General features: G+C 39.4%; 1 protein-coding gene across 1 annotated transcript; it reads left to right on the plus strand.

The window, feature by feature from the left end:
• Positions 1 to 3398: 3398 nt before the first annotated feature.
• CEP97 (centrosomal protein 97) lies at positions 3399 to 24159 on the plus strand. Its single transcript, XM_080654126.1, has 11 exons — positions 3399 to 3502; positions 5565 to 5707; positions 6356 to 6514; positions 7757 to 7858; positions 9626 to 9739; positions 10292 to 10458; positions 12725 to 12889; positions 14017 to 14141; positions 14764 to 15532; positions 20094 to 20169; positions 21816 to 24159. The coding sequence occupies exons 1-11, from the start codon at positions 3460 to 3462 to the stop codon at positions 22515 to 22517; spliced, it is 2565 nt and encodes an 854-aa protein (XP_080510252.1). The 5' UTR covers positions 3399 to 3459; the 3' UTR covers positions 22518 to 24159.
• Positions 24160 to 25105: the final 946 nt, after the last annotated feature.

A 25105-nucleotide genomic window follows, 5' to 3' on the forward strand; every position in this document is an offset into this window, starting at 1 on the left:
AGAAGCAAAAATTGATTATATAGGTATTTATAAGGCAAGAGAGAAAATTAATTTCCAAATTTTCAGTGATGAAATTTAAAACATAATAATATTGAGTACAAGTTTTTGTAGAACAGGTCTACTAAAGAGAATGAAATTCTTTTTTGGAAAGGTGGGTAACATTTCTCTTAATTAGGGTTCAAAGTTATTTCCTATCATCAAAATCAATTGCAAATGTTCATCTGATAATCCTGACCTGTAATGAGATTTTAAACATTTAATCCTTTACCCAAATGTAGTCTTTTCACCCAGATAAACACTGTCCAATACTGAGATCAATCCAAGGGCATGTGACTTAAATTGAGCATATTAATCTCTTGGCAGGCAATTATAGAGTTATATTAGATTATTGCCTGGACATTTTTCTTTTAGTGTGTGAGATGCATTCATTTCTCATTTAAAGTTAAGTGAAAGCTGCTCAATGGCACAATAAATGGGTCTTGAAATATAAAAATTTCCTTTGCATTGAGGTCTCTATAATATGCTACTGAAACTGTAGTTTGAGCGTGAAAAATAAAACTTCAAATCTATGTGGGAATGGAGATCTTGCTTTTATTGTCAAAATGCCTTTACCACAGAGTAAGTTTTGCATGTAAGGGCTTTGTTGTCTTACAAGTTTAGTTGAATTCATTAAGAAATATCATTGAATGATCACAATGAGCAAAAAATGAATTCTAAAGCCCCCCAGTCAATGTTCCATAATACTGGTGAAAGGAGGTTCTTCTCACTTAGAAAAAAAATTTCAGCCGAAACCGGTTTGGCTCAGTGGATAGAGCGTCGGCCTGCGGACTGAAGGTCCCAGGTTCGATTCCGGTCAGGGGCATGTACCTTGGTTGCGGGCACATCCTCAGTGGGAGGTGTGCAGGAGGCAGCTGATCGATGTTTCTAGCTCTCTATCCCTCTCCCTTCCTCTCTGTAAAATATCAATAAAATATATTTTTAAAAAAAATTTCAATCCTGGCCCTGAGCTAAAAAACAAAACTCACAAGAAAATGTTACCACTGGTAAGTCATCAAACGCTGCATGGTAGGGCAAGTTAGGATATTTAGCTGCTGATTGTGACAAAATATGTGGAGTGACAACAGTTAAGTCCATGAGAGCAAATGAAATTTATTGTTGAAACTACTGGTTCAGTGATTCATGGAAAATTAAAATGTTTTCCACAAAATACATGTTAATTGATAATATAGTACAATGATGTTATAATCATAGGATTTAAACTCCTTACATTTTCACAAGTGGAAATCTGTCAAAATAAGCCTGTTTCTGCTTACATAAATTGTAACACATCATAGCTGACTTCACCTTAGGTGTATTAATTAAGAGTTTTCTCAACTTCTTTTAAAAATATTTTCACTGGTTTCAGGAAGCCGATTCACAGAGGCTAATTATTCAGTCACTCCAAACATTGACTCTTTGAATAAACAAGCACAAATGAGCATTATCAGTAACACCTGTCAACTTATTAAGAGCCCAGAAAACCACTCAAAATAACTTGCCTTCACTAAATAATTTAAATTGACTATTGATGTTGTTCCCAGTGGCCTCAACACTTTAAGCAGCTGTTCTCACCCAAAGGCTAATGGTCTTAATAAGGTTTATTTTTTCTGATTACTGTACATTTCTTCAGCTGCTAGAATGAATTACCATTTAATCCATGTGCCATACATAAATATCAATATTGCATGGCTAACAAGCCACTTGGAAACTTACTTTGGCTGCAGCCTCATTTATTTCTTTCCTTCCTTCCTTCCTTTCTTTTTCTTCTTTTTTGTGAAGAAATTTCACTATGATGAGATATTCCAGTTAATTTTTATAAATTTTCTACCTTTTTCTTTGATTTGGGGATACTGTGAAAACTTCTTGGTCTGGTAATGTCGACATATATTATATTCTTGTCACACAGATATAGGTCCATTGCCTAAAACAAAAACAAAAACAAAAACAAAACATAATGCTTTGCCATTGAATTTGATAGCAAAATAAACCACACTTCATTGTACTTACTTCTTTCAAATATAAGTTCTCATCCTGATTAGAGAACTTCCTTTGTTTTGTTGAGAAAAGTTTAGCTATCCACAAATACTGTTTCCTTTCGACCTAGTCTCTTAACTTGGTGTTATCTAATCTTGTATATAATACTCTCCTGAAACTGCTCTGTTAAAGGTTATCATCCACTATACAATAGTCTCCTTCCTAGCCCTATTCTATTTTTCAATTCATCCTTGTTATACGAGCAGCTTAACCTTTCTAAAGCATGTTTCATTTTTCAATCCCTAACTCAGAAATACTAAGGAGAAACTAGTGGAATGAATGGAGGCCAGATTCTGGTGGCCCTTGAAAGCTCAATTTCAAGAGAGAAGTTTTTGAGAAGGGGATTAACACGATAAAAGGTGTTGTTTTATTTAGACCCTGCCAGTAGTAGTGGGCAGATGAGAGATGGGGGAGATGAGTCTGGGTGATCAACTACCACATAGATCAGGTATACTGTGCTGATGGGAAGGACAGACTGTCTTCTGGGCTTGGGCCTGCCAAAAATGCTACCTTGTTGAGTTGTTCACAGTATCGGTTAGAAGTAGCTTCCAAACTAATGTGAGCTTGTGTGACATATATACAAGATGAGGCAATTCAGTTAAGGAGTAGCGATTTGATTTTAGATGCAAAAGCCGTAGAATCTGATTTCACCTGGGCATGTAGGACTGTGACCAGGAACATCCAGCGATTCTCTTTTTAAGAGCCATGACTATACTTAGCTAACCTCACAAAATAAATCCTTTGTCCTTTTTCTCAGGATCCCAGGTCAGATGAACCAGACAAAATATTCTGGTTCTGCTATTGCTGTAAACTTGTAGGAACCTGTGCTCCTCAAGTACCCTCCGGGCTTCCAGGATCCCTCTCCCAGGTCATTCATTACCCTGCTACCTTGGAGAAAAGTTTCTATCCCAGCATGCTTTCACTAAATTTTCAGATGAAATGTATCCATTGTGATGGTCTCAACAAGATCGTCCAACAACTCATACCCAGAGCAGAGTTGGAAACTTTCAGTTTATACAGAATTGTCCAAAGAAGGGAGAGCCAATAAAAGACTCCTGGCAAATGAGCTCTCAAATTTGTTCTGCATTAAGTAGCGATCATCTAATCAGCCCGATAGTAAAGGTGTCAAATTTCGCAAATACCTACAAAAGGGAGTAAAATGATCATCTAACGATAAAGTTTGCTCACCTGAATAAGGGAGTTGACCAGGGTCCCTAAACTCTGCAGCTTGGATTCTAATCCGGGGTTTTCAGCATCAGGTGTAGGCAGCCAATTGGGACGTCTGAGCGCCGTGCATCCTGGGAGCTGTAGTTTCCCGCCCCTCCGAGCGACTACAAGTGGAGCCACTGGAGGACGGTTGCTTGGGGTTTTTAGCAAGCGGGAAGTATGGCGGTAGCGCGTGAGGACGCGGCTTTGCCTCCTGGAGAAGGTAAGGCGATCCTCACCCCTGAGTCCTAAGCCTTCCTCTATGGAACTGAAGTAAATAATTACCTGGTAGAGAAAAGAAGCCTGGGTTTAGGGGTGCAGTTCTGGACCAGTTCTTTTGATGGGAGCCTGTGGACATCGCGGAGCGCGCTGCCCTCTGGGAGTTGTAGTCCCCGTGCTCTGCCTAGCTCTGCAGCGTGGTGGCGAGGCCCGGGCGGGGGACTACAGCCCCCAAGGCTCTTTGCGAGTAGGCACCACGGATCCCGCGCTCCTTGTCTACTTGGGTGGTGGGTTTCGGACTGCGGTGACCTTTCTAGGGTGTTTACTTTGAGTTCTGGGTGCCCAAGTGAAAACAGCAGGATCTCCCGCTCTCACTTACTGCCCCCCTTTCCCTCGGTTCCTAGAACATTCAGGACACCCTCTATCAACTACAGCTCCCTAGGCTGACGTTGAACCCTTTCTTGGAATTGTCTGGTGGCTCTGCTAAAATCTGGGGGTGATCCAGAGCCTACAGTTCTGCACCCCTGCTTCTGCAGACGGGATCCGCGGGCCGGGTTTGGTTGCTGCCCTGCGGGGCGCGGGGTGCGGGTGCGTCTGTGACCTGGAGCCGCGGGAACCAAGCTCCTTTGTTTTGGTTACAGCTCTTCCAGTTCTGAGGCTCGGCTATGCCGTCAGTTTGAGGGCCCGGCTATGGAGTGGAGCCTTCTCCACGGCTTAGAACAGGGGCTCATTATATTTTGGGGGCAGGGGGCAATCTACGGTTCTAGGAAGAAGTCTGTCCACTCCTTGGAATTGTGTGCAAAAGCTGTGCGTTTTCCTGGGACACAGTACACAGCTTGCACCAGATTCTCAAAATCCCATGACCCCCTCTAGCCCCCAACCCCAAATGCTAGAAGCCATTAAGTAATGGGAAAACATTGAATCTCTTCAGGAGAGCATTCTCGAATAATTATTTACCTCAGTAGTCTTAATTTGGGTATAATTGTGAAATGGGCAGTTTCTCAGGGCCCCGCCTCCCTCTGATATCTGCTTCTCATAAACTCCACCTCCCCAGCCCTCCAAGGGCAACTTAGAGTAGGAAGAATTAACATTTATAGAGCACGTTTTATATGAGCTAGAAGACGTTTCGAAGGCTTTTATTTTAAATTTTACATCATTTTATTTTCTCTGTATACACCAAGGCTGGTATTATCAAATCTATCTTACAGATTAGAAAAGTGAGCCCCAAAGAGATCGGTAACTTGCCCAAGACACCACAATGGTGAACTAGTGGAGCCAGAATCTGAACGTCTTTTGTACTGAATTACTTTAGTGGGTGCTATGTGCTAGGGATGGGGCTCAGTGCTCTCTTTTCATCCCCCCCTCCCCCATCAATTTAATGAATTAGGTGCATTATTCCCATTTTGTGGATAAATTAAATGAAGTATATACTTTGATTTGGGGCACTATAGGATATAGTGGTAGTTAGACTGTATGCAGGTTAATCTCTAACAAAAGATGAGTTCCACTTAAAAAACACTATCATTACTTAGCCACAGAATGTGGAAATACTAGTTTATATTTAAATGTGAAGAATTCAAAAGTATTTCATCATAGAACTTGAGTAGAATATCACAAATCTTGATATAATTTGATATTTCTGAGGACAAGTGAATAATTTCAATCTGCGGTCCTTTAAAACTTGATTGCTTTCATTTTAAAATCTTGATAATTATTGTGCTGTAGTGTTTTGTAACTCTGAATGGGATTTTATTAGTATAACTAGAGACCCGGTGCACAAATTTGTGCACGGGTGGGGTCCCTCAGCCTGGCCCGAAATCAAGGCCAATAGGGGGTGGGGCAGTTGGCCCTTGGGGGGGCGGGGGAAGGGACCACAAGACGTTGGCCATGGGGAGGGACCACAGGAGGTTGGCTGTGGGAGTGCACTGACCACCAGGGGGCAGCTCCTGTGTTGAGCGTCATAGCAACCAGTTGACTGGTTGTTCAGTTGCTTAGGCTTTTATATATATAGATTTCATCCCTGTGTAGTATTTGTGTTTTCTAATAATTTCCTTTCTTTTTTCTAGGATTAGTGGTCAATTGGTCAGGGAAGGGGCTACAGAAATTAAGTGCAAACTTACCCTGTGAAGCTGACATTCATACTTTGATTTTGGATAAAAATCAGATTATCAAATTGGAAAATCTTGAGAAATGCAGACGATTAATACAGGTAAGTATTGTATCTGGGGAAATAGTTATATTAGAACCAGTTTATTATATCTAATAAAATAACCAAGCAAAAAGTAACTGTGCAGGCCTGGAAAGTAGTAAATGTTGCCTTAAATCTTTACATGACAGTTTCTCCTGAAGATGAACACATATGTGCTGCATTTAGAGTGGACTAGAAAAAGAGACATTTGTTTTTAAAAAGCCAACATTTTGTGTTAGCAAAATATTGTGTTACGGTATAGCCTTTTACCTCAGGGTAGGGGTAAAGAGTTCATTCATTCAACAAATGTGCCCCATATATGTCTGGCACTGTTCTAGATTTTGACTGAGACAGTTTAAGGACTGCATTCTGTGGAGCTTATATTCTCAAGTAGTTGCTGTGTTAACAATGTTTTCCTATAGTAATTGGAGGAGATCTTATGGCTGAGGGTTATATGTATTTTCCATTGCTTAGGAGTAGCAGCAGCAGCACCAACAAAATACTAGTTACTCTAGAATATATACCTAAACAACATATGTGAAAAGTACAGATTGGGTTTATATATTTGGACATGTTTGGCCATATAAACAAATCTTTTTTAAGCACCCTAATGTGAAAATAATCTATATATTTTATTCCGAAGAATAATGATATGTTTCCTTTCCACAGTTATCAGTGGCTAATAATCGGCTAGTACGGATGATGGGTGTGGCCAAACTGACCCAGCTCCGGGTGTTAAATTTGCCTCATAATAGCATTGGCTATGTGGAAGGGCTAAAGGAACTAGTACATTTGGAGTGGCTGAATTTGGCAGGAAATAATCTCAAGGTGAACTGGGTTTTTTTGTTTTGTGGGGTTTTTTTTAGTAGTTATGTGTAGGGTCTTTTCAATTTACAAAAGTATTCACTGTAAAAAATAAATTTAAGCAGTTTCAAAATTAATAGAGTAAAAAAAATGAAAGTACCCACTCACACTGTGCAGGGATAATTTCAGTTAACATAAACTAAAAAAATCTCATTTTGAAACACATAACACAGTATATTATTCTTTTAAATGTGAACAAATAATCTATTTTATACTTAGAAAAATGGATCAAACAGAATGAAATGTTAGGAGAAAGACTATATCATGTTTCATTAAGCTTTAAGTAAATGTTTAATGGTAGAGTGGAGAATATACTGTTTTAAAAGTGGGGATTCTGGATTCTAGTCCTGCTTCCACCACTTAGGAGCTCTATAATTTTAGGCAAATTAATAAATATCTCTGTGTCTTACTTTTTGATATGCTAGATGAGGGGACTGGATTAAATGATATTATTAATAGCTGACTTTTATTGAACAATTAATTTAGCCTAGGTACTATTCTAAGCAGCTTAATTGTATTAACTCAATCTCATGACAGCCTATGAGGTAGGTAGTGTCATTATGCCCATTATATAGATGAGGAAGCCAAAGATGAGAGAAGTTAAGTAACTTGCCTGAGGTCACATAGCCAGGATTACAGTCAGGATTTGAATCCAGGCAGTTTGGCTCCCCTCTTAACTTGTAAAGTCCTTGCCCTCCCAGCTGTCATGTGACATCACTATGGTTTCTTCAAGTTCTGAATATCTGGTATGATATGATTCTCTACTCTGAGAGCAATAATGAAGGTAGAAGCCTGCTCTGTGACATTTTGCCAAATTCCGTTAGCATTGCTTTCTCTTTTTCTTGTTAAGCACCACTCCTCTGCTTCCAATAATAAGCAGAGGATCCGTAGCTGGTTTGGCTCAGTGGATAGAGCATTGGCCTGCAGACTGGAGGGTCCTGGTTCGATTCCGGTCAAGGGCACATGCCTGGGTTGTGGGCTCAATCCCCAAGAGGGAGCATGCAGGAGGCAGCTGATTGATGATTCTCTCTCATCATTGATGTTTCTGCCTCTCCTCCCTTCCTCTCTGAAATCAATAAAAATATATTTTATAAAAGTAAATAAATAAGCAGAGGAAGCAGGAGACTCAGCTACGAGAAACCAGGGAAGAATTTCTTTATTTTTATTTTGTTTGCATGAACTGACATAATAATTTTCTTGTGCTAGGCCATGGAACAAATCAATAGCTGCACAGCTCTACAGCACCTCGATTTATCAGACAATAACTTACCCCAGATAGGTGATATATCTAAATTGGTATCACTGAAGGTAAGTGTGTGTTCTATGTCATTTCTGAAATTTTATACTAAAATACCAATAGAAAGTTTTCTGATCGACTTTAAAGTAGCCTGCTATATATGAAGAACAGATTGTGTTCATTACAATAAAAATTCTATTACAATGTGAAACTTTTTGTTTTTAATGTCTATAACTGATGTAATTAAAACTGGTAATTGTAATTAAGGTTAATTCTTATTTACCATCCTTCAAACATGAAATTCCCTTCATGTCCAACCAGCCTGCTAGCAGCTTTGCAATAAGTACATAGCATGTTGGCGAGGTTGAGCATAATTATTCCTGAACATGAACCTGTGTTCTTGACACTCGGGATTGCTGTGTTTTTTTTTTTTTTTTTTTAGTAACAGGTATTATTAAGTTATCAAAGTTAACTTCACTTTATTTTAAAAAATAAACCTGTACTTTATAGCACATTTTATGGAGGAAAATGTATCATGTAATCAAATAAGTAACAGTTGAACTCACAGCTTCAAAAGACATATGTAGGCATTTTCCATATTTTTGCTTCATTGGATATTAATATCAGATGAACTCATTAAGCTTTAGAAGAAGTGCTATTAGCTTAACTTTCCCCACATCTTTAGCAGAACATGCAGTAGTTATTCTAAACAATTTGATTTAGTCAGATACTAAGAGAATTCAAATGAACTGAAGATGATTAAACTATTTTTTTCTGAAATGGAGGCATGATTATCTTATTAGAATCTGGGAGTTCAGAGTTTTTGGTTCCTCATAGTTGCTGACCTTGAGTCAGCTTCATCTGGGAGTAGCACATGCTAGCTTGACCAAGCTTTTAGTTTCCAAGAGAATACAGAGACTCTGTGGGAAAATGCATGCAGAGTTCCAGTTTGGAGCTGGTAGCAGACATGCTGATTGGTCCTCCCCTTTTCCTACCTGTGGAGGAGTAGGAATGAGAACTCCCTCATCTCTAGATCATGGATGGTTTTTGCACCTTGGAGTTGGGATCCCTGCCTGATGGGGTCTTTTGGACGCTAGCACATGATCGGGGAATTAGAGCAAATTATGGATTGTGGGTTTCCTCCCTCCTTCCTTTCCTCCCTCCCCCCCATTTCTTTCTCCCTTCCTCCTTCTCTTTTGGAAAATTTGCTTTATACATGGTTGTTTTAATGAGTGTTTTCTTTCTGTTTCCTCACCCTCTATATTGATGTTTTAAAAAGTAATGAACTGGCCGAAACCGGTTTGGCTCAGTGGATAGAGCGTCGACCTGCGGACTGGAAGGTCCCGGGTTCGATTCCAGTCAAGGGCATGTACCTTGGTTGCGGGCACATCCCCAGTGGGAGGTGTGCAGGAGGCAGCTGATCAATGTTTCTCTCTCATCGATGTTTCTAACTCTCTATCCCTCTCCCTTCCTCTCTGTAAAATATCAATAAAATATATTTAAAAAAAATTATTTAAAAAAAAAAAAGTAATGAACTGTTTGTTGGAAATTGCTCAAGTTTCAATAAACTAAATCTCACAAAATGCCAGTTGCTACACCTAGCATGTGTTCTTGGACAAGTTTTAAAACTTTCCTAGGCTTAGAACATGGGTAAGAAAAGAGAGTGGACCAGAAGACAACCCACGACTCTCCTAGCATTAAGTCTTTGGTTTGTGTGCTATGAGATGTATAATAAAATAGGTCCCCTGTTTTCATACATACCATTTTGGTTTTTGTCAAAATAGATCCATTCATTTATAATCTTTTCATTTGTAAGTCATGTTGTTTTTACTTTTAAGACCCTGCTTTTACATGGAAACATCATCACCTCTCTTAGAATGGTACCAGCTTATCTACCGAGAAGTCTTGCTATCCTTTCTTTGGCGGAAAATGGAATTCGGGACTTAAATGAGGTAAAACTTGAGAGTGTTCTCTGAGAATCAGGAAGCTGCAAAGTTGTGGGAAAGGAGGAGAAACACAGGAGAAAGTTGTGAGCTCACTCTTGGACTGTGAGCCTCTTGGAAGAAACTGCATCGAGATGAAACACTGGCTCTAGCTGATCTTTATTTTTCTTTCCAATTTTTTCTTAATGTCAGTGGATCATTAAGGCATAATTTCATATGTAATGCGCAGTTGTTCCATTTGTAAGTGATTGGAGGTAGAGGGACATCTACACCAAAAAGGTTAAGGCACACTGTGCACCTTCTTCTGGCTGCTATTAGGTTTTCAATTGTCTTTGCTGGGAAGCAGTGCTGATGCTCTCTAAGCAACCTTTTGCAGCCAGGAGAGATGGCCATATCGTTGGAATTTTGGAAGTCGGTGGATAATATGAGTGCTACTTGTCGCTTTTCAGAACAAGAGGGGAATTGTTACATTCTCAAATTGCCAAAGATGTGTAATCACAAAAGCCTTGTGCTTGACACTGAATAGTCCAATTTGTTCAACAGACATATCCTTTGTTCCAGATCTCTTTCTTGGCATCCTTAACTGAATTGGAACAGTTGTCGATCATGAGCAATCCTTGTGTGATGGCAACACCTTCCATTCCAGGGTTCGACTATCGGCCATACATCGTCAGCTGGTGCTTAAACCTCAGAGTCCTGGATGGATATGTGATTTCTCAGAAAGAAAGGTGAACATGACATTTTTAACATCACATTTACTGAGCAAGTTACTAAAAAGACCATTTCTAGCTTTCGACAGATTAATAAGCTGAATATTTCTTTAAATGTGCATTTATAATGAAGCTCCTTAGTGCAGTCATATAGCAGACTCTGTGCTGCTCGCTTAGGATTTTCTATCCTTTCTACAAAAGAATTTCAGTTCCAGAGCTTGGGTCTCAGATCAGTCCCACAAAAGCTTGTAATTCACCAGATATGTAAGGCAGTATTAAGAATAACTTAGGACCCAACTACCCTTTATAACAAAGACTCTATGGGAAAATGCATGCAGAGTTCCAATTTGGAGCTGGTAGCAGACATGCTGATTGGTCCTCCCCTTTACCTACCTGTGAAGCAGTAGGAATGAGAACTCCCTCATCTCTAGATCATGGATGGTTTTTGCACCTTGGAGTTGGGACCCTGCCTGGTGGGGTCTTTTGGACACTGGCACATGATCAGTGGAATTAGAGCCTTAGGGGAGGTAAGGAACTAGGGTGTGGGCAAAGGGGTTGGAGTTAGAGGGGTTGTGAGAACTGAAATGAGTTTATTCTCCTTGCTGTGCCTCATTTCACTTCCTCCTCTCAATGCATATATACATGCATTCATGGACTCAGCACATACATTCTTTCTCACCTGGAAATGTTGCTTGCTGGTTATGTTCAAGTTGGCAGTTGCCATTTGCTGTGGACCTTTTTGCAGGGAGAGCTTTTCAACAAGTGATTTGCTTGGCAGAACTTATGGAAACTTAGAGCATATTTCATGAAGATTCTGAATGATCTTTATTTTAACTGTTTTTATGAAATAGAATAAACTTTTTATTAGACTAAGAATGGGTTATCTGACTTGAGTTAATCTACTTGGCATACCACGTATCTCACTGAAGGAAAGCAGTCTTTCCTTTCTTGTGACCCTGGAAGATCACTAACTAAACTTATATTGTATTGCACCATGACTCTTTTTGCATGATTTAACCAGTTATCAAGAGGACAGTTTTTCTTCAGTCTATAATAGACCTTGGGTGGCTTGACGGTTATGGACAGTACAGTTTGTATGATGTGGATACCTTGGTATGAAGGTCCAAGAAAATAGTCGTGAATCGGAAGTGATTTTCAAACTATCTGCAATGCTTATTTAATTGTATAAAAACAGAGAAACAAAGTATATCAAAATGATCCAACCTCAACTTCAAATTGAGGGCCAAGTTTAAGAATGACAAAATTGAGGCAATGGCATGTTAAACAAAAATAAATAAATAAACCAATTCAAACATATATCTATATCTATATCTATATCTATATCTATATCTATATCTATATATATATATATATATATATATATATATATATATATATAAAAGCCTAAGCGACCCTTACAACTTGTTGACCGAACAGCCAGTCGACCGGTCGCTATGACAATGCACTGACCACCAGGGGGCAGAAGCTCAACACAGGAGCTGCCCCCTGGTGGTCAGTGTGCTCCCACAACCAACCTCCCGTGGCTGGCCAACCTCCCACAGCTGGCCAAACTCCCGTGGCCCCTCCCCTTGGCCGGCCAACCTCCCACAGTCCCTCCCCCAAGCCTGCCCACCTCCTGCAGTCCCTCCCCCTGGCCATCCAGCCCCAATTGGCCCCGACCACTGGCCAGTCTGAGGGACTCCACCCGTGTATGAATTCGTGCACCTGGCCTCTAGTGGAAAAATAAACAGTAATAGAATGACCTCCCATGAATCCAATATCTAACTTCAGTGGTTTTCAACTCCTGGCCAACCTTGTTCATTTAGACCTTCACCTATTTCCTCTTCTCCTATGTTATTTTTAAGCAGATCTCAGATTACATATAATTTCATCTGTGAATATTTCAGTATATATATCAAAGATAAGGGCTCTTCAAGAAATAACTATAATACTATTATCACATCTCATCTGTAATAAATTTGGGTACTTCAGTTTAACAGTGAATGGAGGGAATAGGTATTGCTTCTTTGAAAATAATTTTGAAATATATGGAACCATTAGTACAAATCTATGGAAATGCCCCTAAGCAAGAAAAAAGGTTTAAGTCATGTTAAGAGTAAGGGGAGTGAATCAGAAGGATCGATTAAAAGTTGAGTGAGTTTTATTTATGAAAAATATCCAACAGTGCTATAAAGGTAATTAAGATGGGAGATCATGTTGCTTAAAATTGCATACTAGTACTGTCTACGTGGTGTCACCTTCTCTTTATGTCCCCCAATTCCAGTTTGAAAGCTGAATGGCTCTATAGTCAAGGCAAGGGGAGAGCATATCGGCCTGGCCAGCATGTCCAGCTTGTCCAGTATCTAGCTCTGGTCTGTCCTCTCACTTCTACACTGGGTCTTCAAACAGCAGAGGATGCCAAGCTAGAGAAGATTCTGAGCAAGCAGAGGTGAGCCCACTTATTTATAGCAGCTGATGAATTCACAGTGAAAATACCTCTGAGTCTTTGCTGCAGCGTCAGTAGGACTGAGGCAAGTGCCGCGGCCCACATTTCTGAGCATTTTGGCCCCTTGTCACTGCAGCAGTCGGCCAGGGAACTGAACCACACAGTGCAGTCCAGTTTGCTCCACAGCAGCCTCATTGCTAATCATGCCTGGGGAGAATGGAATTTTTTAAAAAATGGATCTGTTCTTTTAATGTAGGTGTTCCTTTTGGGTTTTTAAATACTAACATTAAGAAGTATAGCTAACAACTGTTAGTGAGGATGTGGAGAAAAGGGAACATTTGTGCACTGTTGGTGGGAATGCAGACTGGTGCAGCCCCTGTGGAAGCAGTATGGAATTACCTCAAAAAATTAAAAATGGAATGGCCTTATGACCCAGGGATTCCACTTCTGGGAATTTATCCAAAGAAACCCAAAACACCAATTCGAAAGAATATATGTACCCCTATGTTCATTGCAGTGTTATGTATAATAGCCAAGATTTAAAGCAGCCTAAGTGTCCATCAGTAGACAAGTAGATGAAAAAACTGTGGTACATTTACACAATGTAATACTACTCTGCCATAAAAAGGAAGAACATTTTATCCTTTGCAACAGCATGGATGGTCCTAGAGAACATTATGCTAAGTGAAATAAGCCAGTCAGAGAAAGACAAGTATCATATGATTTCACTCATATGTAGAATTTAATGAATTAACTGAACTACCAAGCAAAGAAAGCTGGCAGACAGCTCTGGAGGGAGACGGGGAGGGGATGGGGGAGTAGGGGAGTTGAGCCAAAAAGAAGAAAAGAAGTATAGCTAGAAGCATTTAGTGTTCACTTTTATTTTTTAAATCAGAGATCCTGCCTTAAATGTTTGTACAAGTGTATGTATATGAGTTGTCTGTCTATGTGATTTAAAAATAAGGTCCTTAACCCTTTCTATCCAGTGCTTTCAAATGAGACTTTGTAATTTGGTGGTGATTAGAGGTATCTACTTTGAAGATTGTAAACTTCTACCTTTCTGATAGGAAGCAGAAAAGCTTGCTTTTCTGAGTGTGTGTTAAATCACATCCGATGTTATTGACTTGTAGGTTTCATCAGAGGCAGTTAATGAACCAAAGCCAAAATGAAGAGTTGTCTTGTCTTCCTCCTACTGAAACAAAGGCACCAGAGCATTCGAGCCCCCTTCAAGATTGCCAGACAGTTCAGGAGTGCGGTAAGAAAGTAATTAATCTGTTTTCTTCAAGTTGTTGGATCTGTTGAGCATCATAAAACAGAAAAGGTGCATATTTTCATAATTTGTATTAGTGTTTTAACTTGTGGTCATTTGGATCTTATATTTTATACATACGTGTATACACACTCATACATATATATGTAGGTATATATATCATAAATATTTTACTTCTAATTTTTAAAAATTTAGAGCACTGCTACTTTTTGTATTGATCTGATACTTTGATTATTTTTATGATTATTGAAAGAATTTATTTTCTTAAAAATATTTAGTTTGATGTTTTAGGCTTATTGGAGGAATCAATGAAGGCATTTTATTGCATTTTACTCTATTTCAGGGATTAGATTTTCTTAAAAAGATGTAACTGAAAAATATGTCTTAACTCACTCAAATAAATAAATAAATAAATAATGTGAGGTAATTGATATTTTAATTAACCAGATGTCAGGAATCTTTCACAATATATACATATATTAAATCACCATAATATACACTTACAATATCTTATAATTTTGTATGTCAATTACACCTTGATGGAGCTGAAATTTAAAAAAACTTTACATATGTAGTGGTTTCAATGATACTCTGTTGATTCTTTTAGAACCCGTCATCCAAGTAAATTCTTGGGTTGGGATAAGCAGTAATGATGATCAATTATATGCTGTTAGGAGTAACTTTCCAGCCTCTATACACACTACAAAGTATTCTCGAAATGACCTGCACCTGGAAGACATACAGACAGACGAGGACAAGTTGAACTGTAGTCTTCTCTCTTCAGAGTCTACTTTTATGCCAGTTGCATCAGGACTCTCCCCAGTATCACCTACAGTTGAGCTGCGACTACAAGGCATTGACTTGGGCCTAGAAGATGGTACAAATGACTCTGTGAAAGGGCAGGAAGACCAGGAATTGGATAAAGAAGAGGAAAAAGCTTTGTGGGCTACAAGTGAGAATTCTGTTCAAATGATGAAAAGTGCAGTTGGTGCAGAGGTCAATGAGAAAGATGGGCTGGTACCTTGCCCTGAGCTAGCAGTAGCCAGTGTTCTTTCAAAAGGTGACACACACAGCCTTCCATCTTATCCTGAGCCAGTTGGACACAGTGTCTTACATACAAAACCAGATAGAAAAGAAACCATGTCTGAAACTGCTTCAGAAGAACTTCCTTGTGGGGCTTCCCCCCAGAGCTCTGTTGCTTTGGGGCAAGATCAAGTTGCCCTCCAGAAACTGAATGAGGCAGCCACCACACTGCAGGCTTGTTGGCGGGGCTTTTATGCCAGGAACTATAGCCCTCAAGCTAAAGGCGTGCGCTATGAAATCCGGCTGCGCAGAATGCAGGAGCACATTGTCTGCCTCACCGATGAAGTAAGAAGGTGAGTCAAAAGTCCTGTCAGGTGCTGTTTTGTTGGTTTGTGTCATTCTTAGAGTTGATTCGGAACACTGAATCAGTGCTGTTGTGCTCAGGAAACATTCAAACCACCTTGCCACACTTGGCTAACTTGTCTCCTACAATATGCTGAAAGCATCTCGAGGGCAGACACTGTCACATGCATCTCCATGTCGGTACATAGACTCAGTATAGCAATAATGTTGAGTGAATACATGCCTTATAAGGCATCTATAAACCTAAACACACAAAGGTACAGAAAATGTAGAAAAACTGGATAAGTAGAGAAGATGAGAAAGTCTACATAGAACTAACTAGGTGACCTGAGAATTAAAGAAAAGAGCAGGAATTTAAAAGGTGTTCAAATACTGGGGCAACGGTAGGAATTATGCCTTCATTCCATGGCTCACTTGTTTTACTGACTGCTGACTCAGAAAAATTAGGATTTCAAAATTTATTTTGAGTATTAGTATTCTAGCCAGCAATATCTATTAATAGTATCAGGTGGGAGAGGAGGAGGCAGTAAAAGAGACTGAGAAGGAACAGCTAGAGTGGTAAGAAAACTACTGGAGTGTGTCCCAGCTCCAACAGGGAAATATTTTGGGAGAGAAGAGAGTTGCTGTAGGGGGAGGATAGAGAAGTGTACATTAGATTGAGAAGCTGGGGTTATTGGTGGCTGTGTTGGGGCTTCAAGGCGATCTTCAGGTTTGATGATTTGCTGAAAGGACTCAGGAAAGCTATTCTGTTCATGATTATGATTTATTGTAATGAAAGGATAGGATACACATTAAAGTCAGCATAGGAGAAAGATGGATGGGGCAGAGCCCAGGAGAGACCTGGCACAAGCTTCTCGGTGTCCTCTCCTGGTGGAGTTGTACAGGCAGAGCTTGATTCTCCCACCAACAATGTGTGACAATACCCGGGAAGCATTGCCAACCAGGGAAGTCACTCAAGTCTGATACCCAGGGTTTTTATTAGGGGTCAGTCACATAGACAGTGACTAACCTTCATTACTCAGACTGATACAGGGCCCCAGGTGAACAAAAACACTTATTCACCAGCCCTGGACAGGTAGCTCAGTTGGCTAGAGTGTTGTCCCAATATGCTAAGGTTGTGAGTTCAGTCTCCAGTCAGGGCACATAAAATAACGAGTGAATGCATAAGTAGGTAGAACAACAAACTGATGTTTCTCTCTTCTCTCTCTCTCTCTAAACTCAATAAGTAAAAATTAAAAAACAAAACACTTATTCACTAGAAAGCACAGTGTTAGCATAAACTATCTGGTTTAGTTCAAAGTTCCACCTATGTATACAGATACTCTTACCAGATGGGACATTCCAAGGGCTTAGGTTCCCAGGGCTTACAGGTTACCTCCTGGGAGCAAATCAAGGGCACTTCTGTCTTTAGAATACATAGAGTTTGAACACCCCAGGCCTGCTGAATTTACCTTTCCTGCCCGGTGAGTTTCTGAAGAACAGCTTCAGTGGCATTGTGGGATGACGGCAGTTTGGAATAGGCTGAGAGTGAATGAGAGGTAGAAAATGAGTGTAGCTAACTCTTTTGGGACGTGTTGCTGTGAGGAAGAGAAGAGCTGGAGGAGAATCTGGAGTTAAAGAAAAAAAAAATTAAAGATAGGTGATAAAGAGCATGTTTATGTATTGATGGAAATGATTCAATAAAGAGGGAAGAACTGATGGTGCAGAGGAAAGAAAGACATGCAGGCTTGAAGTTCTTGAAAAGATTAGAGAGGAAGGTATCCAGTGTGCAAGTAGAGGAAGTGGGCTGAGGCAGGAGCAGATATAAGGTGATAGGTTTGATGCTAAGGGGTGGGCAAGTCCTGTGTGATGACTCTCCTTTTTCCGTAACGTATAAGATGTGGTCAACATTTGAAAATGAAGAGAGGAGTGAGTATGTGGGAGGTTTATGGAGAGAGGTGTGAGGTGTGAGGTATTCGTTTTAAAAGTGAACTTATAAGGGGAATGGAGGAGGATTGCTGGACAGTGTGAGGAAAACTTAAAACAATAGGTCAGGTTGTAGGTTTTCATCAGTTCTCAGCTGTTCTATTCTGATGGGGGTGGTTAATTTGGTTCATACAGGAATGATTTTTCCCAGGTGTGTATGGAAGGAGAAAGAGGGAAAGGCAAGGAGTCGAAGGTATTTGGGGTGGTGATTATAATGATGGATCTTGGAATTTAAACGAGGTAAGAGCCTGGCCAGCATGGTTCAGTGGTTGAGCATTGACCTATGAACCAGGTCTAGGTGAAGATTAGATGTCTAGATTGTTTCAGTGGGGTGGAAGAGCAGGTGAACTGGGAAGATGGGAGGTAGTGGTCTGTGTGGGTACTTTAGACCATTTTTTTAAAATGGTGTAGTGAAAATAAATGACTGGGACTCCAGTGAGACAGTGAGAAGGAGTGACGTGCTTGGATTATTCTTAGATAGAGCATCCATGGGAATGTTGAGGTCTCCAGAAATGACAGGAATGGGGCAGTGATAAAGACTGTGCTGAGACTTCAGTGAATGGAGGCAGATAATGGGAAAGCAACATTTGAAAAGAGTTTGGGGTGATTTAGTTCCTCAAGAAAGAAGGTAAAGAATAGTTTGTACACATCAGTGAGAAGTAGTCTCCTAACCCTAATGGTCAAGTGAAAAAGATATCTTCCACTTGAGAGGGCTACAATGCCCTCAGAAGTGTGTCTGATTTGGTCAAGGAAAAGTTCACCTAAGAGGTTGACTATATAGGGTGAGGAAAAAGTAGGCTTACAATTGTGAATATGCAAAAATACAGAATTTATTATTGTGCTAGAGGTTTGGTGCACGAAATTCGTGCACAGAGGGGGGGTTCCCTCAGCCCAGCCTGCACCCACTCCAATCAGGACCCCTCAGCAGTTGGACACTCCTCTCATAATCTGGGACCGCTGGCTCCTAACCTCTCACCTGCCTGCCTGCCTGATTGCTCCTAACCCCTCTGCCTGCCTTCCTGATCACCCCTAACCTCTCTGCCTACCTGCCTGATCGCCCCTAACTGCCCTCTCCTGCCGGCCTGATCAAGCCCCAACTGCTCTCCCCTGCTGGCCTGATCTCACCCCCAACTGCCTCTGCCTGCCTGATCACCCCTAACTACCTTCCCTTGCTGGCCTGATCTCGCCCCCAACTGCCCTCCTCTGACAGCCTGGTTGCCCCTAACTGCCCTCCCCTGCCGGCCTGATGTCGCCTTCAACAGCCCTCCCCTGCTGACCTGATCTCACCCCTAACTGCTCTCCCCTGCCGGCCTGATCGCCCCTGACTGCCTCTGCCTGCCTGATCACCCCTAACTGCCCTCCCCTGCTGGCCTGATCTCACCCCCAACTGCCCTCCTCTGCTAGCCAATTTGGTTCTGATTGGTCAGTTTCTATGCCAGTCAGCATCAAAAGCTCCGCCTCCTAGGCAGCCATTGGCTCCTTACATTCACCCAGATTTGGTTGATTGGTCAGTTTCTATGCCAGTCAGCGTCTCTGGGCCTATCAACATGGCCTGATCAGAAAGGCGGGGCTGATCAGCAGCACCAGTGGAGGCCTAGAGAGAAATGGAGGCATGGCTGTTGGCCAGGCTGGGAGATAAAGAGAGGCAAGTTCTGATCAACAGCTGCCACAGAGGCTACGGATCAGACCCTGCCTCTCTCTCTGCAGGCCTCTCTCTGGGCCTGATCCACAGCCCTCTAGGCAGTCAGTGCTGGGTCAGGGCACCAGCAGCTGCCCCAGTCAGTGCTGGGTTACCACAGCAACCCAGTACTGACTTCCGGTCTGGTTGAGCCTTCAGAAGTAATGGTCGTTATGACCCTGGCTCTTTATTATATAGATTATTATTGATTAATTATTGTATTATTTTCCACATGAACAACTATAAGCCTACTACCTTGTATAAGGGAGCTGCTTACAATTCAGGAATCTCAGTAGGCACAGAAGAAGAGCTTGGGGGGCTAGAGAATGTGAGGAATTGGGTCAGAGATTCAGAACAAGGTGGTGGTGACAGTCTGGGAGATAATGGAAAACTAGGGGAGCCTTAGATGTGTGATAGGCATAAGTATAGAGAGGGTGACAGTGAGCCCTTGAATGAGTAAGGGGAAGTGCTGGGATGAGGTGGAGGTAGCATATTGGTGAGAGCAAGAAGCTCATGAGGAACTGGGGCAAACTGAAGTTTGATGGGATTAGTCCTGCTAGTCTAGAGGGTGTTTCTCGCTGTTATCCTATTCCTTAACTTATTTCTACAGCTGATGCCTCTCATGTGTTTGGGAGGAAATTGAGGCCAAATAAAGAGCCATTTAATATTGTATTTTTCATCACTGGCAATACTTTGTGGAACCAATATAATCTGAATTTCAGTCCCATCTCATTTGACTTCTTTGTTGAGTCATAGTTTAAAACTTGTTCCAGCTTGGGTATTTTAATAGTGGAAAGGTCTGTTATTTGGTTTTTAATGTCTACAATGCATGTGCTTATTAGTTGTTACAAGAAGTGCAAGTCAAAGCACCCTTCCTTGTGTCAATAATGGATTTTGAATTATTATAGATTAAGAAAAGAAAGAGATGAAGAACGTATTAAAAATTTTGTACAAGAAGAGGCTGTCAGATTCCTTTGGAACCAGGTAAACGCCTTCCTGCTGATTTACCTAATGTGTGAACAAAGAAAAATTCTAGATTTATTTAGATAATCATAGAGTAGTTTGGCATACTAATCACCCTTCCCCTAGGTCAAGGATGTAATTTGTGCTCTTTGTCACTAACTTGGAACTAGGAAGAGATCTTTGTTACATTTTACTTAATCTGAAAAAAATTATTATAATTTTGAACAGGAAGATAAAGAAGTACAAAGATGAAGGCAAGTGACTAAATTGAGGGATGTTGTTATAACTTTTCAATACATAGGTATAAAAACCCAATTTGAAGTTTTATGTAATTATCTTGTCTTATGCTTTGGTAATATTTGAATGAAAAGTGACTAACATGATTTTTGATAGTTACAATATGGGTGTCCTAAAAGTATACATGACTTCTTGGGAGAGAGAGTTTGAATCTTATAATAGCACACTTTAGGGACAGTTCAGACAGTGATTTTACTATAATTATATTCCATCAAATATTTTTTTAAGATAATTCCTTGGAAATATTTTTATATAAGAATTTCTTGTAATAGGGTCTTAATACTGTAAAATTCAAAAAACCTTTTTAGCCCTAGCCGGTTTGGCTTAGTTGATAGAGCATCGGCCTCTGGACTGAGGGGTCCCAGCTTCAATTCTGGTCAAGAGCACATGCCCGGGTTGCGGGCTTGATCCCCAGTGTGGGGCATGCAGGAGGCAGCCCATCAGTGATTCTCTCTCATCATTGATGTTTCTATCTCTCCCTCTCCCTTCCTCTCTGAAATCAATAAAAATATATTTTAAAATAATAAAAAAAAACCTTTTTAAGGTTCTATAATTACTGTTACTAGGGGTGTGCTTAAATAAATTTTATAAATAGCAGTACTGTGGGATGCTATGGAATAGTTAAAAAGAAGAACTGGACTGACATGGAAAGATCTCCAAGGTAACGCTGTTCAGTGAAAAACAGCAAATTGCAGAACTTGATGCTCCACTTGATTTTAAAAACTCACTTTGTATTTGAAAATATATAGTAAAAGGTCTGGAAGGATAAATATCAAACTGCTATCAATGATTACCTTGGAGGATAGTCAAAGGGAAACTAAAAAATTCTATATATTGCTTTTTTGTTATAGATGTTATAGTAAAATTTTGACATCTTCATTGTACTTGAAAAATATAAAGGTCATATTACCAAGAACTCAGGGTGTTCGGGGGTATTTTTTAGTTGTATATGCGATATTGTTAGATAATGTTTAAACTCTTATCCCAAATGCATATCTAAAATGAAACTCTACTTATATTAGAGAACCTTCTTATATTAGTAGACTATTATCTGTCTAATTATATGGACCTCAGTGTATATTGAGTACATTATTGACCCCTTAGTCAGCTAGACAAGTGCTGTTGTACTTCTGATTGTTTTTCCAGTAGAAGCAAGAGAATTGCTTTGGGCCAAGGACGTGTACTGTTGTGCCAGCCTGGTTTAGACGAGAGGTGCTTTGGAAAGGGTAAGGGAAGTCAGGATGCTTCTAACTCCAGTTTTGCTGCCTGCATTTGTCAACTTAATGTGTGTTGGAAATAAAGCTCAAAGGACAATTATAAAACAGGCATGACTTTTATTTTATAATAAAACTACATCCTTTGGTTCATAGGTAAGGTCTCTGCAAGCTTGGCAACAGACTGTGGACCAGCGGCTAAGTTCCTGGCTTACCGATCCTCCTCCTATATCAAGTACTCTGGTGCCATCTGAACCTCCATTATTCCCCCAAAGCCAGGAGCCCTCTTCTGATCAAAATTTGGATTGGTTCGTTGCTCCTGATGAAGCTCCTCAAAAGAAATCCTTACCGGAATTTCCAGACTCTGGTTTTCATTCCTCCCTAACAGAAGTTCACTGTTTGCAGGATTCTTTGGATTTTGAAAAAAGTTCCGGAGAAAGCACTGAAAGTTTGATAATGGGGAATTCCACTGACACAGTCAGGCATCGCAAAAAGTCAGGTGTAGCGGACGTTAGCGAAGAACATGGTGAGTGGAGTAAGGAAAGCTCAAACAGTGAGCAGGATAATAATCTGCTTGAACAGTATTTAACTTCAGTTCAACAGCTGGAAGATTCAGAGGAGAGGACAAATTTTGCTGAAGGGGCAGGAGATAGTACGCTTCACATAGCTCATTCCCCTGAAAAGTTAGATGCCTTGTCTGACAATGCTTCTGTAGAAGGTACTCATGTCATATCTCCTGCTTTGCAAGATGAAATCAGCCAGACACCAGAGGATTGTAAATTAAATGCAGAAGTTGAAGGGCAGCAGTCAGAGTGTGATTCTACATTTCAGGTATTGCATGTTGGTATTACTGTGTAGCATGTCTGGGTGCTTCGGAAGCAGAAACCACTTAATTTTTCTTAGGAATATTTTCAGTTGCCTTTTTTTTTTTTTTTTTTTTTGAAGGGGAATTTGAATATACCCCCAATTTTGTTATTACTTTAGATACTGAAGTCAATCTTCATATTGATTGGGTTAGCCTTTTTTACTTAGCTGTAATTTATCAAGCAATATTTATATTGGAAGCTATGGGCACTTTATTTCTTAACTGGATTGCATCACTAATACTTCTGCTTTTGTATGCATTTGCTTTCAAAAATAAATTAGAATATCTTAAATAAGATTAAAAAAAATTACCTTAAAGATATAAATAAGAGAAATGACTCCTCTGTGTAAGGAAATTAATTGTGTGGTTAAGAATACAATTAGTTAAAATAAAGGTAAACAACATATATGAGGATTGTGAAGTATTGAAATTTGCCAGCCTCCTTCGGGGAAGACCTTGTGTTTTTAAGCCTTTTTTCCTCCCTTATGAGTCAAGGAAAACTTTCTTATAAGAAAATAGGGGAAGAAGTTAAGATTATAGAATTTTTCAGTAGGGATGATTAAATTGTCTCTTGGAAAACTTTAGTTTATATCATGTATTAGTTTTAACATATGAAGCCAAATGTTCCATCCATAATTAAAATCAAGCTTATTTAAAGAGGCAATATAAGAATATTTCTCTTAGATATGAAGAAAGCAAATACACTAGGCTTTATTCATTTGGAATAATGTCATGACAAACATTTGTTATCTTTTCATTTAGTCCCTTTTTTACCTCAGATAAGTATGCGTGTGCCAATATATTGCCAGAAATTCATGTATGTTCATCTTGTATACTGCTTTATATTTGCATATGTATTTCAGCAGAAGATCTGTGTCATTTAATTCACTTTTGATCTCTGTGTCTTAATGAAGAACATTTAAAATGATACTAGTGGTAGAATATGGTGACTTTTTTTTAAGAACAATTTTCTATCTAAATCTCTGAAAAAGGTGCCACATTTGCAAGACAGTTTAGCAGTGAATAAGAAGAAATAAACCTCACTTATTTTTACTTGTTAAAAAGAATATATATCTGTAACTCTGGGAAGAAATGATAATATTGTGTTTGAATATTACAGGTACATGTATACGCAAATCAAGGGTAATTTTTTGGAAGCTTGGTATTTTAATCTTTGAGAATGTTCTAATACAGTTAAACAATTCATATCTGATTTTCCCCAATCTGTGGACATACAACTATTTGAAATGAAGGCAATACTTATTCTCCAAATTTAGGTGCTAAATACCTATTTATCCTGTGACAGTCAGTAGGTACCCTTCTTTAAAGTTATATACAATAAAAACTTCAGATCCTTCAAGAATAAGGTCAGGGATCACATGTTATTCTTTCCTAATAGTTAGAAACATTTCTCCAGTATGGGTAAGATGTATTTTCTTGGTTTATAAATATGTAGCACTCAGGTTAAGAAGACTTGAATTTCATTCTCAGAAATCCAAAATCTCTTGAAAAGGAAATTATTTTCTGTCTCTTATAAACTGAACAATAGTCTTATGTTCAAAAGTATTTTTCCTAATGAAGCTTGTGTAATGTTGAAAGCATGTTAAATAAAAATAGAATTTTTTGCTTTTTGAATAATGCAAATTATCTTTTATGAACAATTTTTAATTTCTTCTTAAATAGTCCCTATTTTTCTATTTTACAGTTAAGTGCCTCATTGCTGCCCATTGTTAGACAAAGAAAAATCAACTTGCACTGCACTAATTCCAAAAATGCTGCTTCATGGTTCATTAATTTCTCATTAAAGCTCCTGAAATGTCCTGGTTCAGTATTGCTTAAGTAGGTTACTGCCGACATCTTGTCCCTCTTCTCTTTTTTTAAGAAATGTCAAAACACAACTACATTCATTTGAACATGAGCATTTGTCAGTAAGATTTCCTTTTTTACCTTTCCTTTGTTTTTTTTAGCGTATAAATAGTATTCAGCGTACTTTTATTTTAAAATTGACAGAATAGCCCAGCCAGTGTTCTCAGTGGTTGAGCGTGGACCTATGAACCAAGAGGTCACTGTTCGATTCCCAGTCAGGACACATGCCTGGGTTGCAGGCTCGATCCCTAGAAGAGGGTACGCAGGAGGCAGCGAATCAAATGAGTCTCATCATTGATGTTTCTCTCTCTCTCCCTCTCCCTTCTTCTCTGAAATCAATAAAAATATATTTTAAATTGACAGAATATGTGATTAATATCCTGCTCTTCATTCTATTTAACTCTTCATTCTATTTAACCACAGGAGGGCAATTCAAGAATGAGTTATTAACAGTGAATTTTTTGCATTTCTCATGGTTCTAGGTGCCTCATATGCAGTATATAAATATATGTTGTGACATATTTATGCGTTTCAATTCTCTATTATGTTTTGAAACTTTGCTATTTTTTTCATATCACTTCATATTATTTTTTTAAACAATTTCTTAGTGATTTCTTCCTCAGTACTTCAACTGTCCTTTCGTTCTATTATTTTTCTCTTTCATGGAAACCATGTTCTTTAGAAGCTTGTTTAGACCAAGTTAATGGCCTTTTAG

The sequence above is a fragment of the Plecotus auritus genome (genome assembly GCF_963455305.1).
Source record: "Plecotus auritus genome assembly, chromosome: 2".
NCBI lineage: Eukaryota > Metazoa > Chordata > Mammalia > Chiroptera > Vespertilionidae > Plecotus > Plecotus auritus.

Coding starts and splice junctions, on each gene's coding strand:
- CEP97 (XM_080654126.1), top strand. CDS start 3,460: ATGGCGGTAGCGCGTGAGGACGCGGCTTTGCCTCCTGGAGAAG. Junction 3,503..5,564: donor GGCTTTGCCTCCTGGAGAAG/GTAAGGCGATCC, acceptor TCTTTTTTCTAG/GATTAGTGGTCAATTGGTCA. Junction 15,533..20,093: donor CTCACCGATGAAGTAAGAAG/GTGAGTCAAAAG, acceptor GAATTATTATAG/ATTAAGAAAAGAAAGAGATG.